The sequence below is a fragment of the Helicoverpa zea genome, chromosome 2 (genome assembly GCF_022581195.2).
Source record: "Helicoverpa zea isolate HzStark_Cry1AcR chromosome 2, ilHelZeax1.1, whole genome shotgun sequence".
Classification (NCBI taxonomy): Eukaryota; Metazoa; Arthropoda; class Insecta; order Lepidoptera; family Noctuidae; genus Helicoverpa; species Helicoverpa zea.
This window is the reverse complement of record NC_061453.1, coordinates 6,062,604-6,081,478: the sequence shown is the minus strand read 5'-3', so window position 1 is coordinate 6,081,478 and position 18,875 is coordinate 6,062,604. Positions and strand designations below refer to the sequence as shown.

The 18,875-nt window shown below is 37.1% G+C and overlaps 3 protein-coding genes across 10 annotated transcripts in view; 2 read left to right on the top strand and 1 right to left on the bottom strand.

The window, feature by feature from the left end:
- The window catches only part of LOC124641062 (protein sickie), a 161,311-nt gene extending 145,675 nt beyond the window's left edge, over positions 1-15,636 (top strand). For 7 of the 8 annotated variants that reach the window (XM_047179075.1, XM_047179070.1, XM_047179090.1 and 4 more), the window contains 15 exons: positions 5,879-5,962; positions 6,250-6,378; positions 7,406-7,564; positions 8,322-8,556; positions 9,027-9,169; positions 9,633-9,800; positions 10,143-10,452; positions 10,539-11,190; positions 11,268-11,417; positions 11,692-11,888; positions 12,733-12,841; positions 13,319-13,511; positions 13,978-14,136; positions 14,424-14,507; positions 14,619-15,636. In XM_047179075.1, the coding sequence (XP_047035031.1) occupies positions 5,879-5,962; positions 6,250-6,378; positions 7,406-7,564; positions 8,322-8,556; positions 9,027-9,169; positions 9,633-9,800; positions 10,143-10,452; positions 10,539-11,190; positions 11,268-11,417; positions 11,692-11,888; positions 12,733-12,841; positions 13,319-13,511; positions 13,978-14,136; positions 14,424-14,507; positions 14,619-14,741 (2,895 nt within the window). In that variant the 3' untranslated portion in view covers positions 14,742-15,636. The remainder of the gene's footprint in view (positions 1-5,878; positions 5,963-6,249; positions 6,379-7,405; positions 7,565-8,321; positions 8,557-9,026; positions 9,170-9,632; positions 9,801-10,142; positions 10,453-10,538; positions 11,191-11,267; positions 11,418-11,691; positions 11,889-12,732; positions 12,842-13,318; positions 13,512-13,977; positions 14,137-14,423; positions 14,508-14,618) is intronic. The other variant, XM_047179074.1, reaches the window with a different exon arrangement.
- Positions 1,181-4,232, top strand: LOC124641123 (zinc finger MYM-type protein 1-like). The gene is made up of 2 exons (XM_047179109.1): positions 1,181-3,741; positions 3,812-4,232. The coding sequence occupies exons 1-2, from the start codon at positions 1,860-1,862 to the stop codon at positions 4,162-4,164; spliced, it is 2,235 nt and encodes a 744-aa protein (XP_047035065.1). The 5' UTR covers positions 1,181-1,859; the 3' UTR covers positions 4,165-4,232.
- Positions 15,637-15,746: 110 nt separating the features above from the next.
- On the bottom strand, positions 15,747-18,366 carry LOC124643102 (dentin sialophosphoprotein-like). The gene has a single exon (XM_047181960.1). It carries the CDS (start codon positions 18,115-18,117, stop codon positions 16,648-16,650), a length of 1,470 nt encoding a protein of 489 aa, XP_047037916.1. The 5' UTR covers positions 18,118-18,366; the 3' UTR covers positions 15,747-16,647.
- Positions 18,367-18,875: the final 509 nt, after the last annotated feature.

The window sequence follows — 18,875 nt, the reverse complement described above, 5'->3', positions numbered from 1 at the left end:
CTTGAATTCCAGAATTTATGAATCACAATCTTTTGACCTCTTGAAAATAGCTACCTATTTAATGTGAGTAAACAATGTTACGTACCAATTTTTTATTGTACCTACCCATTATCAATGACGAAATTATATTGAACTGATCTACAGTTACCACCCAAATGGAGCAACTGAATAAACAAAACTTTCAATAAAGCCTTTAATTTTTGACGGTGCGGTGTTCTTGTACGGCATTCACATAAATTGACCGCCGACATGCAGCCCAGATATGTCCAAACCGAATAAGGAAGAGTGCACTTGAACAAATAATATCTCCTGTCTTGTACCAATCTCTCGTAAAACACACCAGTGGGATGTAGAGTGGGCCTTAAATATCAACGGAGGGACGTGTAGGTGACACCTACTCGATTTGTATTTAGTTATCTGTGGTATTGTCCCCGCGCACATGTTATTTTTCCAAATGATGTTGTTATGTGAATTACGACCACGTGTTCTATAATATTCGTAAAAGAGACGTTTATCATAATATATTACCAGTATTTTACTGGTTCCCTTAAGTTTATATTGTTATTGAGTATTGAAATCTTACAAAAGATGTTCCGTACAATTTTATGAGTCATATCTTTCCATACTCTTTCCGCTTTTATATTGATTTATGACATTTAACTAGATAGGTACTCAGAACTACATCTTAGAGTAATGATAATTTTTGGGTATGGGAAAAGTTACAGACTGTTTATTATTTTTCAACCTTTTGACATTTCAAATCTAACCGTTCCAGTGTACACTACAAACACCATCATGAATTAGTAATGCAGTTGTGAACCGCTGTACTTGTTCTAACTCTACATTTTTTCTAATAAAGATTCTGCCACCTGCCTGTATATTAGAATATTAAACTGTATAAACCTCCTGTAAAATTCACCTGCGTCTATAAGAAGATAATTTCAATGTCCATTTGCGAAAGCTCCTGCAAGACCGACGGATGCATTAAATATTTCGCAGTAAAAACTCTCGCGGGCACACTCGATATAATTCTTTCCTTACAGAGGACTAGCAACTATTTGATCGTGTCATTAAGTTCTTAAAGCGCGGCTGTTTCCGCAGCTGTTGATTAATAATTAGTTTCCACCTGTCCATGGCCGTAGCTAGGGGGGGGCATTGTGGGGCAATGCCCTACCTTGAAACCACAATGCCCTACCTTAAAAATATCTAAAACTAAGATAAATTATTATAATTAAATTGTTTGTTCATAGTTTGAGAAAAAAAATGTAGCGATAGGTATCTAAGTTTTTCCGAAAATACTTACCTACCACAGATTGTGACATTCATTTCATATTATAATAATTCTTTGTTCTGTGTATAGATGGCATTCGAAGCGCCATCTCATGAAGCGATGGGTTTATACAAAGAATTAGAATACGAATATTCGATGACTAACCTCTCAATCAGCTAATTTTTTTTCCCTTTTTGCGGACGCCCATGACATTTTAGCCACCTTTTCAATTGTTTACAATTGTCAACAGTTGAAGATTCAACTGAATTATGTCCCTTTCACGTAGGAGTCTGAAAGGGACACCGTCTTATCTAAGAGCGAGAAGGCAAGATCTGGATCGTGATCCAGATTGAGCGTGTACTGGGCGCCAATATCTGTGTGATGCAGAGGGAATCCCCGTACCATAGACTGCAATATGGGCTATATTGCAATCTATGGTACGGGGAATCCCCTTTTAAACCTGACCTAAAGATTGATTATGATTGTTTGTAGTTTGGTTAAGTGAAGTGTACGGTGAAGAGTGCTTTAGACAAAAATCGATACAATTGTTATTTGTATTGCTATAAATTGAAGATTCATTTATTTCGCGATGGATATACGGGCTTTCTTTGGAAAAAAACGAAGACTTGAGGAGCAAATTGACCACGAAAAACCTAACTGTTCAAAACAGGTGGAAGCACCAAATACAATCGCTACTCCTAGTTCCGTAGCAACAGGTAACGTTAGCTATGGTATTCCGTCTGATATTGCACAAATCGGAGAACCAATAAAACAAGTTGTTTTAGACACATATCCAAAACAACACAACAGGGCCTTTGTTTCCGATTGGTTCAAGCGTTATAAATGGTTGCAGTATTCTGTCGAGAAAGATGCTGCTTTTTGCTATCCATGCCAGCAATTTTTACCTCATGGAAGCAAACAGACTTCGTACACTTCCACAGGATTTAGAAACTGGAAAAATGCCACTGATTCTAAAACTGGTTTTCCAAAACATGAAAAATCAATTTCTCATATTCAAGCTATGTCGATGTGGCAGGAGAAATTACAAAGAATATCTACATCTAGCAGTGTTGAAACGTTAATAAATCAAAAAGTATTAGAAAAATATAGGTATTATGTAAAGTCTATCATGGAAGTAATACAATTTCTAATTGTCAACGAATTAGCTTTGCGTGGAAATTATATTTTGGAAGAAGAAAAAGAACAAGGATTATTTCAGAATTTATTTGAATACACATGTATGAAAGATCCAAATTTGAACGAGGTTCTCACTCATATACCACAAAACGCAACATATCGTTCACCCGAAATTCAAAATCAAATAATTCAAGCAATGGTTCAAGCGGTACGAAGTTCCATTGTCAAAGATATTAATGAATCTGACGTGAAATGGTTTACTCTAATGGAAGATGGGACGAGAGATAAAAATAACCGCGAAAATATTGCATTAGCAATACGCTACGTCAAGGATGGTGTCGTCAATGAGTCGTTGCTGATGGTTAAGACTACTGAAAATCTTGATGCAGCCACTTTCACGGAATTAACGTTAAATACTCTCACGGAAAATAACATTGACCCCTCTTGTATGCTTAGCCAATGCTATGATGGCGCAAGTGTAATGAGTGGGAAAGTTTCAGGAGTTACGACTAGAATAGAAAATAAATTGGGCCGAAAAATTCCTTACGTCCACTGCTATAACCATCGCTTGCACTTAATAGTCATCAGGACTATCTCAGAAATGACTTTTATTCGTTTATTTTTTGACCAATGCATCATGTTACATGAATTCTTTCATCATGGCAAAATAGCTGCCTTATATGATGGAAAAAGGATTGGCCGACTCCTCGAACAACGCTGGTCTGGACATTTAGCAGTTACAAAAGTTGTATACGATAATTATTCATCGATTTTGCAGACTTTGAAAGAAATTAAAAATGGCAGATTCAACGGTGATGACGTCGCCAAGAGTATAGGTATTAAAAAAGTCATGCTTGATCTGGAATTCCGAATAGCCATGGTTGTGGCCAAAAAAATCTTATCCACGCTACAACCTGCAGACAAAGCTTTGCAAGCCCGAAGCGCAGGATTAAAAGATGCCATAACAATCATAAAGTGTGTCAAAGATGAAATTATTAAATTAAGATCAAATCAAATGTATAATCAAATTCTGGAAGAAGCTAAGTCTTTAACAAGCAATGACTGCGGCGAATCTGAAAATAGGACACAGACCTCGAAGAGGCAAGTAAAAAAACCAAATCGGATGGATGACTATTTGACGTACACCCCCTGTTCCTCCGCCAGACAAAATATAGATGAGAACGACGAGCCATTTAAGTCTGAGTATTTCGAAACGTTGGACATTTTAATTGCTGAATTACAAAGAAGGTTTTCGGACAACGATGATTTAATTAATTCGATTGCAAGTCTTGATGAGTTGGATGTAGATAAAATGGTTCCACTGAAAAATTTGGGTAAGTTTAAAAAAAAAAATAATTCAAAAAAATTGTCATGTTCAATTTACAATTTTAACTAATTTTTCAGGTCTGAAAATTCCATCAAGAGAAGAGGCTAGTGTGGTTAAAGCTTACTTGAGTCGTAACGAGGATATAATGGAAAATACATTGCAAGTTTTGTACAGGCAACGAGAGGCGTTCAAAGATACATATGAACTTTTTGCGTCTGTGGCGACCATAGGATGTAGCACTGCAGTGTGTGAATCTACGTTTTCAACTTTAACTGCAATCAATAGGCCTCAAAGGCTGTCAATGGGTCACGAGAGAATGGCTGGTATGGTATTTCTGGCCTTTGAAAAAAAAAGAACAAAATCAGTTGATCTGAACGAAGTTCTTCGCATTTTTAATAACATGGCGAATCGTAGAATTCAGCTGTTTTAAATGTTTTTTATTATTATGTTAGTTAATTATTATAATAAGTACGCAAAAACAATGTGATCTTAATGGTATTTTTGGTCGTTTCTATTTACTCGTATCACCCCACCCAATAATTAATTATTACCTCACTCTCACTCAGACGTGGATCTCTACATCCAAATCTGGAAGTTCAACCATCTTATTCACTTGTTCTTCATCATTGAGGATTTAATAGTTCTTAGATCCATGCTCATGCACTGTCACAGTAATTATTTGTCTACGAATAACTATTCACATGATGGTGATATACATGGTGATTGATTTAGGAGCCCGTGTTTCGACGGCAGATCAATTATGATAATTTTTTTACTTCCGCCCTACCTGTAACTAATGCTGCCCTACCTCAAATTCGACCCTAGCTACGGCCCTGCACCTGTCTGATATACTTTTATGGTACCATGATTGCGAATCTTATTGCTGTATTTGAACAAAGGATGTCAACTCAACTTAGCAAAACATTGATCGGATGGCGGATAGTAAAGAAAATATAATAATATGATGGTGATTGAAGGTCAATCGATTAAAATATTTTTGCTTCAAGGCAGTTCAAGCTGTAGGCATATAGCAAGTAGGCCATGTAACATGTTGACTTGAAAATGGGAAAAAAAAATATAAGTATTGCGACGGTAATGGTTAATTATATGCCTAAATCGAATTTGCCTTAGTTGAATAAATGGGAGTATTAGAAATTATCAGTAACTGCCCTGATGATCAGAGTTACACGAACCATAATTGCCGACGGTAATGCGTACTCGTTAACTTCGGCACGCGTACAAGGTGTCTCGTGGAGAGATCTATCAATAATGCTCAGGCACCATAATTGGCTAAGCAGCGTGCGTTGGGGCAGGTGCATAGTCCTATTAAAAAGATATATTTAAATTGAATTTATTTTTATTCAAGTTGATCGTTGGTATGTAAGAAATTAGCACAAGAAAACGTTCTCCGAATTTTATTTTCCAGCAAATAAACTGATACGTACGTCTTTACGGTGTTTATATTCATGTTTTCGTTGGGACTTGGGACGTTACCCCCTGTTTTAATTTCGCTGAGTGCATTCCCGCAGCAAACAAAGGGTCCCGTGACCAGCTACACCCACGTCCACTATAACTGTGTTACCGTCCTATAAAGCAATTTATTTCGATGAGTCACTTTTACAGTTCATAAAATGTTTACAACCAATATTTACTACGACGTAACTAAGGTAAAATGTGACGTAAGTAATTATTTTGTCGTCAAGGTGGTACATTTAACCGGTTTCTTGTGACTCGAGAGCAATTGGTGTCATTATCGAGCTAAGGATGTCGAGCTGGATACATAATAATCTCACCCTGCAACTAACCGAAGTTATGGAGAGATCTATGTCGGTAGCCGGCCCGTGGTCGCCTCTGATTACGAACTCGAGTGAATAGAAATTACAGTTATAATGTAGTGCAACTGGCCGGAGGAAGCTGTAAGGTACTCGCTAATTAACTATGAGTATTTATTTAGAATGTAACAGACACAAGCGTAGCTAATTGCCTATGTAATCTTCACGAACAAATAATTCAGGCACAAATTGTTGACGAGTCGTTTAAAATGAAATTGAATCAGCCAAATGTATATCAATATCTTGGTTATTTTTAAAGCGCATCATCAAAATTGACAGGATGCTAATTAACCGATGTATACATTGTTGCAGGCTCACGTGGTGTCTGCTTTTGAGCAGAGTCTATCCAACATGACGCAACGCCTGCAACAGCTCACCGCCACCGCCGAGAGAAAGGTAATAAATAACTTCATATCGTTAACTCACACATCCTTTAATTTCATTTTATTAGCAATTATAATGTAATAATTTGAATATTGCATACAAGATATAGGAGTTAACGAAAAGCGGATGACCGTTCTTACCATTATAATGTATGAGATGAGATGTGAACGCCCCATGCCACTACAAACTGACGGCAAACAAACCGGTTCAAACGGAAACAAATTACTTTCTTTTAATTGTGAGTTTTATTGTTGTTATAGGTACTATAGGAGTTGTCTAATACTTTTTGTTTGCTTTAGGATTCGGAGTTAACGGAGTTGCGTCAAACGATCGAGCTGCTGAGGAAGCAATCTATTCAGGCCGGTCTTACGACTGCTCATATGCAGTCCATGGGTATTCGAGCAGACGGAGTTAACGTCACCGGACCGGTAAATATAAAATCATCTGTCTCATACTATTGTGTAAACTCTACATGTTTTAATATTTCTCTATTGTGTAAATTTGGAAAATTATTTATGCTTGTAAATATTTATTGTCTTCAAAATAAATCAATATTCTTATATCTTAAATCATCAAATATTTAAGTCACATTTCACTGTATCGTTCTTGAAGATCTTTTATCATGCATAGAACACACAAAATAAACTATTGTTTGTGATTGCCTTCTAATGTTGCGACGTCTTCATTTACATTTGTATTCTAATGTTGAAACTTTGTGCGGTGTCCAATGTCATCTATCAATCAATGTACATTATACTAGGCATGCGTTGCAATAAGACCAACATCATTAGCATACAGTCAAACATACGGGACTCAGAGACTACGTAGAAATACATGTAGCATTATCAGAATCGGGACGTTCGAGGTCCAATAAGCAGAAACAAATAAGGCAATGATAGCATTTGCATTAAATTGACCGTCAATAGATCCGTCCCTGTTCTACATTTGAGACGCGCCGAGAATAGACAAGTAACATGAGTTACTACCTCCTTAATATTAACTGTAAGTACATCGGAAACCTATTCAAATTGATATAAGCAACGTTTCGACCGCGTTGCGAAACCTCATCATAATTACAGATAGTGATAAATATAGCGTAGAGCTTCTACATGTAAAAGGTTGCTGCAAATCTTTGGCATTCATTTCGTTTATTCACATAAGTGTTTGCATTAAACATTTCAATACACGTTTTTGATAGATCGTGTTTTGAAATGGTCGTACACGAATATATGGTTATTATATATTCACTTTGAGTAAATATTTTGTTTTAAACAAGTTTCGTGACATAGTGGACCTATTATTAAAGGTTTCGTGCGTAGTCAATGCTATTTCTGTCGAAATCGCTAAAGTTCACGGACACAGATTAAAGTTTTAAACGGTACAGCGATATAAATCGAAAAATGTTTAAACATGATAAGTAATTAAAAATATTTTAAAGCCTACTTACGTGTGCAGGAGCCAGGCAGTCAAACTCAGTCATCTCCTCAGCGGACCGCGCAGACGGGCAATGGCGCGATCACCAGGCATCTGTCGACCGACAGTGTGTCGAGTATCAACAGCCTCAGTAGTGGCTCGTCTGCACCGCACGACAAGAAGCACAAGAAGAAGGGATGGGTAAGATTCAGTTGACACGTTTATAATATTAATTTCACAGCTTTAGATTGTCTGGGAATCGCGGGGATTATAGCATCTCAAGAGAGCCATGAAAGCGAGGTCCAAAATTAAATTACTGATACGTATTCAGTTTGTCCTTCAATGTCAACGTTTCAACGATTTCCTTCAATGGCTAGTTTGGCTATTTCTAACATATTACCTAAGTCGAGACAATCTAACCGGTTTAGTTTTATTGTGCCGATAAACTGTAAGAACCATGATTTTATGTGAACATTTTACAACTCCATAAAACTGAACTTATTTTTAGCTACGAACTTCTATTTTCTGGGTCTGATAACATTTTCTAATTCAAACTGAATAAATAATTGAAATTCGTTTGCTTAATATTGACATGAGTGTTAATAACTCAGTTTACATGCGTCCTACATTTGCCATATTTTCATATTGTAGGTACTTGTTTGACTTTGGTAATCGTAACATAAGCATTTCATTGAAACTTTAATTCATGAAATACTTATATGTTACGCAACTCTTTACTCGCATTTATTATACTTTTATTGCATATGATACTTAACAAATTATGTAAATTGGGCGTGCCATCTGTAATGTATTATATCCATCTATAAATATATACCAATTACCAAACAGTTTCCAAGAAAAAATTAGGTACCTAAAGTTAATTTCATAACAGATTAATTTAAATTATCCAATACGGAAACAGGAAACGTAAAACTAACAAACCATTATTCCACGACAGCTCCGCTCATCGTTCACGAAAGCTTTCTCGCGGAACGCCAAGATATCAAAGACGGCGAAGCACTCATCCCTCGGGCAGCTGTCATCGCAAGACAGTTCGTCGGGCTCGCATCACTACGACGACCCGCACACGATCCGCGAGGGCAGCAACGAGAATAGTCTCGAGCACTCGCACGAGGCGCTCGACGTGAAAGACAAGCCGTGCCCGCCGCAAGCCGCCGAAGACCAGACCAAAGGTGAGATAAGCGACACTAACCAAACAATGCCTTGCTTCTAATCGCGAGAGAAAGTGCAGGGCTAAAAGTTCAGTTTGCTGAGACTACGTGGTACTATATTCTTGCACGGGACAAGTAACAAGAAAGTTTGACTTCACCTCTAAAGCTAAATAGAAACCGTATTTACACGTATCTCATATGTACTTATAGTGTAACTTGTTTTACGACGAACGACAAAGAATCAGAAAGTAGAGAAATAAAAAAGAGATTCTATTACTTTGATTTTCAGTATTGCAACGTTTGCCACAAACGTAGGTATAAAGTTTTTAATTAGAAATTTTATAGTAATGAATTAATTCCAACCACTCAATGTTTTAGTGCAGGTTAATTTTATTGCTTGTTACGAACATCGTAAGAACATTCTCAGAAAAGTTAACGTCGTAATTTGTTAATTACTGGATGTGGCTTACGATCCTCACATTTATTTCCAGATAAACCAGATGATTCCGGATTAGTTGATGAGTTGAAGAGGCAATTACGAGAAAAGGATTTGGTGCTAACAGATATCCGACTAGAGGCCCTCAGCTCAGCGCATCAACTTGAAAGCCTGAAAGACACCGTCATCAAAATGAGGGTAATTGCTCAACCAATTAATGAAATAGCTTTTTGCTTATACACCAATTAAGTATAGCCATAAGATTGTTATCGTAAATTGTGAAACCTCCCTAAGGGATAGTCGGTCTCCACTTGCTTATTATTTAGGTGCCTACGAACAGTAAGTATTCATTAGGGGATCGCTATTAGCCCATTACACAAATTAAACGAGCTATTTGGTACTGATTATAGTTGTTGTTCTACAAAATGTTCATAAACGGCCCCAAGTATGTTATTAAATTCTACATGTATGTACATTGCCCATAAGTACCGAGTAGTGGGATCTCATTAATGTTTTTTGGTTTACAAAAAATACTTATGCAACTTCCTCTGATTTAGTGGCAGTTTTTGTCTAACACGCTACGCTGTTCAAAACTCAACTCTATGTAAACGCACAAAGACTTGTTTATATGAACACGTTGAAATGTCCTTCTCAAATCAAGGTACACTTCCAGAACGAGATGTTGAACCTCAAACAGAACAACGAGCGGTTGCAACGGTTAGTGACGTCACGGTCGCTGGCCGGCAGTCAGAGCTCGCTGGGTACCGGCGGCTCCGCTGTCGAAGACCCGAGGCGGTTCAGTCTTGCTGACCAAGCTACTATGCATCAGGTAACGATCCATAAAACATGTAGTATTATTTAAAGAATACCAGTTTTGTAATTCAGCAACCTTGCTTTTACCCAATCATATTGTCCTGTAATTTTTTGCAGTAAAAATGTAATAATGACGCCAATTTTAACGTTTCCGTATATTCGCACGACTGCACACACATTAAGTATATGAGTCAGTGACAATTTTGTAGAGAGTTGCATACAAAATTTGTAGTGTGCTAAATGACCAGCTATAAAATAGCGAATTCGTGGATGTACTAACCAACAGCTCGCATGCAATTATCTATCTACAAAACAGCTATATTATTCCACTTAGTAACGAGTGTACTTGTATTTGCAGGCGACACTAGACATGCATTCACAACCTCTAGACCTAGACTTCAACTGTATGTCATCGGCCCCAACCATGGATTTTTCCAAAAAAGGCTCGCCTAAATCGGGCATGGTCGAGCCCATATATGGCAATAAGGCCGCTTGCGAACTAAATGAAAACAGCGAGACGCTATTAGCTGCACTGAATGGCAGCAGTGATTTATTCGCGAACGGACTCAACGCCAGCGAGCGGCTCAGCGGCGACTACGACATAAACAGCGTACTGCCGCCTCCCAAGACTAGGGAACTAGCCATAGGGGAAAGTTACTCCGATATCGGTAAGTCTATTTTTAATACAAACGCGCTTGTTTACATTCGGGTTACAAAAGGATTCATTTAACGACTCATTGTATTTGTTTAACAGGTGTTGCGGACAGTCAAGGAGATACGACTGACGGGAAAAAGATAGCTATAGCCGTATATTTAGGACAACCGGAGACATTCCAAAGATATTTCGAGGAAGTTCAAGATACGCTCACAGAATCCGAATGTAGATTCTACGCTAAACAATCAGCGAGCTCATACAATAATCATTTCGAGAAACAGTCCAGTTTCGACTCGCCACGATTATCTCAAAATCGTAGCCCCGAAACTGAGACTCAAGACTACTCGCAAATAAATAAGTCGAACACGAATAGCCTTAAAAGCAATAAGTCTACACACAGTAGTTCGTATAAGAACGTTTATAATAGTGACTCGACAATAAACTGTAATGAATTCACCATAGCTTACACTTATATATCTGGCAAGACTACTTGGCAGAACTTAGATTATATAGTTAGGAAGACTTTTAAAGATTACTTGTCTAGAATAGACTTGGGAACGAATCTCGGTTTGAACACTGATTCAATAACTTCGTATCATTTGGGCGAAGCGACGCGAGGCCCTGAAATAGGTTTCCCAGAGCTATTGCCCTGTGGATACATCATTGGCACTGTCAATACGCTGTACATCTGCTTAGAAGGAGTCGGAAGCTTGGCGTTCGATAGTCTTATACCAAAAAATATTGTATATAGGTAAGAATTTTTCTACATGACTCATTACATTATTTGTATACATCCAGAAGTATTCTAAAAATATGATTTTTCTCCAGATATGTTTCTCTGCTATCGGAACACCGGCGAATAATTTTGTGCGGACCGAGCGGCACGGGGAAGTCTTATTTGGCAGCAAAGCTGGCAGAGTTTTATGTGCAGAAGACCCAACGAAGAGGCAATCCCGCCGAAGCCGTTGCTACTTTCAAGTAAGATTTTGAACACTTATGTGTATAATCCTCGTTCTTTTTCCTAGTGATGCAATGGGGACTCGAGAAGTTGAAGATATTATCGCAAGAGTCAGTTTGGATAAAACGAAACAATTAGTCATAAGTGAAGTTTTGGTAAACTGACCTGTACCAAATTCCACATGGGTCACACTTGAATATAATAATAACGATAGAAATACGTTCTATTTTCTTGTTTACTGCAGGTTAGGTTATAGGCTTACTCTATGCTAACATACTTATTTACCCCTTACAGCGTAGACCGCAAGTCCTGTAACGAGCTCCGCGCGTACCTCGCGAACATCGCAGAGCAATGCGGCGCGGCGGCGGCCGGCGAAGAGGCCGCGTTACCCTCCGTCGTCATACTGGACAACTTGCAGCACGCTTCGGCGTTAGGCGACGCCTTCGCCGGTCTGTTACCGCCTGACAACAGAAACATGCCTGTTATTATCGGTAAGACTCACACACTCTTCTTTCTAACTTCAAAGGCCATTTTTCTTGTCAAATTAGGAAGATTTCTGAAGGCACATTGGCAAGACTCGTTTATCTACTCTTCATTCAGATTTCAAAACGCCTTTTTTGCTTATGGAGCATTTTCAAATTAGGATGATTTTTGAAGGCGCTGTCAGACATCTACTGAATAAGACCCATGTTCGCTCTGGAGTCCCAATTTTTCAAGGCAACGTTTAGTATTACGACTCACTGTTTAACCCCTCGGAAGCCGTTTGCTTATGGAATTTTAGCAGAACAGACGAATTTTCGACGTGCTACAATCATAGGGCCAACTCAACTTTCTATTCTAACTTGAACAAAGAAAATAACATCGAAACCAAGAGAAATAATGTAACCCGGCAGTTGTATGGTCGAGAAGAACGTATCGTAAATCAACTTTGATGTGACTGGGACCAGGAAATAGTTTTAAAGATCCCTTTGTCTAAATAAAGGCTTAGAGACTATTTATTGACTGTTAAGGTAAAACGACTGGCAGTTCGTATTAGATCATTATGGAAGACCTTAATAGGATAGACGTTAATTTGTTAAGCTGAATGCTTGTATCTCATTACGATCCTAAATAGGTCGTGAGAAAATACCTATCAATGATTCAGCGTCAAACTCTTTTCTCATAATGCCTTTAAGGAATGAAGAAGTTAAATATTTAAAATCACTGGGTGTTTTTATAGGATGTTTAGTTACGAGAAACGTAGTAGGTACCTACATAGTTTAATACTAGTAGTAATTTTAGTAACTAGTAATTCTTCTCTCCTGTTTTTGAATATGAAATATTGTTTTGTTTTAGGTACAATGTCCCAAGCCACGTGCAATACAACAAACTTGCAGCTCCACCACAACTTCAGGTGGCTTCTTACAGCCAATCACATGGAACCTGTCAAAGGATTCTTAGCTAGGTAAGCATTGTTGAAAACATTCAAACAATACTTTTTCAAGTAAACAATATCCAAGATATAGATAGACTTGGATAGTCCAGCCTGTTAGAGGCCTTTTGATTTGCACAAAACTATTGTGTATTAGGAATGTAACAATGCAATTGTTACATCGTATTGAAATTGGCCGTTTCGTGTACAAACTTGTGAAAACCAAACATCCATTGTGTTTTCTCTTGCCACAAATACACCTAATTGCATGTGGAGATCACGTCACGATTCAGAAAATCACTTTGCTATATCTAACGTAAACGTTTGAAACATCTAGCTATAGAACACTTTTGAACACCATTAGGAAAACAGCTTCGCCTATAGAAATAGAGACAAACCTGGAACAACTTAGTACCTACGTTATTTTAAAACACACAATATATCACCATTTTTTAAACTCTTCTCAACACCATTACGAACCATTTTTCTAATTCCTTCTATCTTACTCAGGTACCTTCGCCGCAAACTATTCACCCTAGAACTGCGACTGGGTCGGCGCGAGCCCGCCTTAGCCGCGGTACTAGAATGGTTGCCTGGAGTATGGTCCACGCTCAACGCCTTCCTCGAAGCCCACTCCTCCAGTGACGTCACTGTGGGCCCGCGGCTGTTCCTAGCATGCCCTATGGATTTGGAAGCTAGTCAGGTGAGAATTGCAGTTCTGACTCTATTATCAATTTTTGTAAGCGATGAGTATGATATGTTGTTTGGCGTAGCCATAAGCAAGTGTTATGAGATGTAGGGATTTATCCCAACGATGTTGGTGTCTGCTTCCAGACTAGCCTAATGCAGGTATCTGAACATGCAGGACCAGTGTCTTACATTAAGCGACTACCTATCTGACCTTCTCAACCCAGTTACCCGACAACACGATACCACTCGATAAGATTGCTTGTCAGACTTTCTGGCTTCTGACTAACCTTCACGTCTGCCATAGATATTCAAACGATAGCCGCCAATTTAAGTTGCCGGAACACGGAAGAACTGGTCATGACAAGATGGTCACGGAGCACGCCAAGCGTTGCTTAACCTTATTATCGATCGCAAATCCTCAAATCCGCAAATCCTTGACTTAGCCAAATCTAAGTAACTCACCATAATCTTCCTCTCAGGCTTGGTTCGCGGACGTATGGAACTACAGCATAGTGCCGTACGCGTCGGAAGCGGTGCGCGAGGGCATCGCGCTGTACGGCAGACGTCGCCACGCCGCCGTCGACCCGCTGCAGCATATCAAGTCCACGTACCCCTGGAGAGAGCCCAACCACTCACATGTACGTATACGACGTTTTATGAACTGTGATAGATAAAGAAGCTTTATCAGTAATGAATTAAAATTAAGAAATAAATAAAATAATAAAAAGAATTTCTACCTTAGCATTGAACCTTGAGCATGTCGATGAGATATTTATGAAGTGCCTCATGATTTGGTAGGTACTAAGAAAAAAATCAAAAGTTAGAGTTCTTAATATTCACCCCAAAAAGGTTGGTGAATTGGCTAATGGACGTACGAGTATATGAGGGCAGAATAATAACATAACATTTTATTTAATTTTCACAGACACTGAGGGCAATAACGGTGGAGGAGATTGGCATTGAAGAATCTAATCAAGATTCTAACACCAACAACAATCAGGATCCTCTGGTAAGAACAATGTTTACCTACCTGCAAACAATCATCTTTAATCGGAAGTAGATACCCCACCACGTGGATCCACGGATATATTTTTAATAAATCCTGGTTTGCTTGTTACAGTTAAACATGTTGATGCGGCTGCAAGAAGCGGCGAACTACAGCGGAAACCAAAGTCAGGACTCGGACAACGCGAGCATGGATTCGAATCTCACTCACGACAGCTCCATGGGCAACGAGCTATAATAGCAACGCGTCTCGTGACGTCATCGTACTCTTAGGATTTTATACTACCCGCTGGTATTCTGTGATATTGCTTCTCAACACTGCGTATTGTAGTTGAAACAAAGTAATACCAGCAGCAATTCCAAGCAGTGTATGAACTAAACTGACGTTCCTTACATGTGGATTATAAATATGATATATAAAGCCAAATATTTGCCATATGTACATTATTGATATTTATTATTTACTTATTCTAAGTGTTACTTAAGTTGCGATTCTATTATTATTTCTAGTTGATTTTTGTTTTAAATTTTATCGCTAACTTGTAACGGCGGTATTTATTTTTATTTCGGAAGGTTTTACTCTGCCATATTTGCGGATACTAGCAAATATCTATTGCGTGAGTATGAGAACCTTTTTCTAAGTCTGATTTATTTCTTATACATTCGAAATAAAAAATCATTTCAATAAGTGAATAAGAAATCAATAACAGTGCCTGGAGCGATCATTTTCCATTTTTTTACAACGTAATTACAATGTTAGATCTATTACTGTTTATATGAAGCATTGTGGCTTTTACTATTGTTATATTTTTTCAAAGTTAGGATATGAACCGCATTTGTATTACGGAGACATGTATGTAACATATGAAAGTGTAATTTTTATACCATTTTCATATTAAAATTCATGTAAGTACCTATATAAAATATTTAAGTGTAAATATGTTTAATATATTTTCTTTTTGTATGCGATTACACTAACCGCTATCTATTGTCATAAACAGCGTTAATTTTGTATAGAAATGCGTAACAACTGTTACAGTGTTCGGTATGGATTGACTCGTGTGCATAAGTGAAACGTGATATCTACAATCTATGCTTTACAGAAAATGTGAAATAAAAATTGATTATAAAAACTGTGTTTTTGAATTCCACATGACTCGTTCTCTTATTCCCATTAAAGTTAAGAGATACAGGATTATTACTAAACAACACATAGGTTTGGGACTTAGAGAGTTCAACAACATAATATTTTGAGGCATTTATTGAAGTCATTACTTAATTACAACATAGTTTTATCAAACATTCGCCAGACACAGACATGGTAATGGAGCAATTTGGACGGAACCAGTTTTATTTCATTTAGGACTAGAATCTTCATTTATTGAGTACTAAAAGGAACAATTGCATTAGTTTGGTGAATCCAATATAAATAAGGCACAACCATTTCAACAAACCAGCCACTGACATTTAAATTGTAAGCTGGTACGACTAAATGTATCAACAAATGAAAGCATTCAGCAGCTGTAGTATACAGAATAGCAGATGAAAACTTTTAAACAGAAAGAAGCAATTAACACTATCATTATCATAATATAGGTACAGATTATCTGTTAGGGTTTTTTCTTAATTTTGTAACATTGCCAGATTTGATTAGGTACTGAATTAAATTATTCTAATATCTACATTTAAATCTAAACATGAGAATTATTCACTAAACAGGTTGAGCACATAATAGTGCCTGTCAAGAAAGCCTAATCTAAATTTTTACACATGAATAACCGTTGCTCTATTATATTTTAACAATGCCAGGAAAATAGTTTGAATTATCACAATGTAAAATCACCAAAGACAACACTAATACAAAAGATTTTTATGAGGCTGGATTATTTTTAATATTGTTTTAAATGCAACTGAGGTCTGAAATATATTTCTGTTTAAATAATGTAATAAGGCTTCATTTTTAAATTGTACACAACAGTCCCCACAGTTTTGGATCTATAAAGTCTATCTAACCACTCTATCAATTATTTTTTTCAATATTAACAGGAACTTATTTTGTATTTCATTAAATAGTATTGCTAAAATTTATCAAGTAATACTTTACTTATTATCAAGACAAAGTTTAGTCTATCAGTGTCTACATTTCAATCACTGTGTATGTCAAGACTCAAATTCGACAAAGAGGGTATAGGTGACTCGGTAAAATCACCGGAATCATCGCTATGGACCTGACTTTGTTTAGGATCTGTTTTCCCCTTGGAGTTATTACTTTCAGATTTCTTTGACCTCACGTTTGTTATACTTAAGGAACTTTTCTCACTTATTAGATCTGCAACATCAGAGAGTGGCACAGAACTCTGTGAGCTTTGGGATGTTTGATGTGGACTTTCTATTGTGGCATTCTTGTTTAAACTTTTTTCTAATACATCTTGAGTTGGCTCTGTCAATTTTGTAGGCTGGTCTTTATTTTCTTTTAACTTAGAAACGGGTGATGATGAAAAATCATCACCGTAACTAAATTCAGCAGTATCTCCATCTGACTTTCCAGATGCTTGTGATTTTTTCTCACTGACTTCTATAACCTTATTCACATTTTCTTGTTTGTGAGATACAGAGTTGCTACTCGATGTTCCAGATTTTGCTGGTGATAAATCATTTTGGACATTTGTTCCTAATAAAAGGTTTGTATTACTCTGATCCATGGGAAGGGCTTCCACAATTGGTAAGCCTGCTGTATTGAGCATTTTTTCATCTAATGAGTTAAAAGGTTTTAAATCTAAATATGAGGTAGAGTCACTACTGCTATTCGTAGTCAATTTTAATTCATTCATTAACAATGAAGTCTCATTTCTCGGTCTGTTGTAAGTTACTGACTTGTTTTGATCTCTTGCATCTCCAGGATCATTTGATTTTGGTGTATCATGGATAGCTGGAGTGCTATTATTGTCCATTTGAAGGATATGGTCTCCCGGAATGTATTCAGAACTTGTTTTGTCCCTCGCAGAGTCACTAGAAGTATCTGTATCTGAATTGTCAAGCTGTAGCCGCAGATGTAGTTTATTTTTTTCATCAGAAGAATTATCTGACTGAGAATTACTTGTGGTACTGCTCTGTGAGTCTTCATGAAGAATATAAGTGGAATTTTGTTCATCTCTGTAATTCTTACCATCATGTGGCTCATGATTGTTATAATTTGAGATAGCATTGGGGTCATAATATTTTTTCTGGTGAGGGGATAACATATTCTTAATTAATGTGAGCAAGAGAGGTTCTTTTTGGTTATCACATTTAGGTAAGTTCAACTTCTCAGCTAACTTTTTCTTACCGCCGTAGTTATACTCGTTTCCCTGTCGGGACTCCGACCTGTACACGAACAACGTGTTTTTCAAACAACAAAACTCTAGGAACTCGTGCACAACAGATAGAGCTATAATACCTTCGGGTAGTTTAAGAATGTTGTCCAGGTTAACATTCTGTTTCAGGTTTTCACATTCATCTTCAAAAGCTAAAAAAATATTTGCCCTTAGCAACGCTCGTATTTTGGCCAACGATCCGTTTCTCTCTAACGCTTCTATAACCAAATCTCTTAGTTCAGTATCTTCTGCTTGTGCCATTTTAATTGAAAAATAGTTTTATATTGTAAATCACTTTGATAACATGAACACAAACAATAAATCGGCAGCACAGCTTGTTTTGCTTCTTGAAAGACGCAGTTGAATGAGTTCCGTGAATCAAACATTCGGCATTTTAAGCATCACGAGTGACTGCAGGACGAAATGATTGATTTTCAATGAGTTGAAAGAGAGCAGTGTAGAAAAAATGTGCAATGTCACAAATTCATAGCATGAATTATCAACACATTCAACACCATCACCGTCACTAGGTACTATTTGACGTTTGTTCAAAGCTGTCCAAAGTAAAAAATGGAGCAAGCATTTTCTTCGTTCCGAAATGCACAGATTAATTTACATTTCGGTTCGGTTCATTTTATATTTTATTTTATTTATTTTATATATTTTTTAAATAATTTAGCGACATGTTTTTAGTTTACATACATAGTCTAAAGGCTAATTAATCACAAAAAAAAATCAAAAATAAATAAAATTAAAAATTTACAGTATCTACCTACCTACCGTTGGGAAATAAAAAGGGTCAACAGAAAAAAAAAATCCATAGAAAACTACAAAATTAAGCAGTTGTAATAACCCATTCGGTACCGAGAAAGTCTACCCGAAAAAAAGTCATAACTGACTATACTTAGGTACTTTCATTATTTAGCCTGATTTTATTCTAAAAGTATAAGACAAACTTATCTACCTGATTAATTTGTGTCCATTAATTTCGTCCCGCGTAGATATAGCTAAACATACAT

Coding starts and splice junctions, on each gene's coding strand:
- LOC124643102 (XM_047181960.1), bottom strand. CDS start 18,117: ATGGCACAAGCAGAAGATACTGAACTAAGAGATTTGGTTATAGAAGCG.
- LOC124641123 (XM_047179109.1), top strand. CDS start 1,860: ATGGATATACGGGCTTTCTTTGGAAAAAAACGAAGACTTGAGGAGCAA. Junction 3,742..3,811: donor GGTTCCACTGAAAAATTTGG/GTAAGTTTAAAA, acceptor CTAATTTTTCAG/GTCTGAAAATTCCATCAAGA.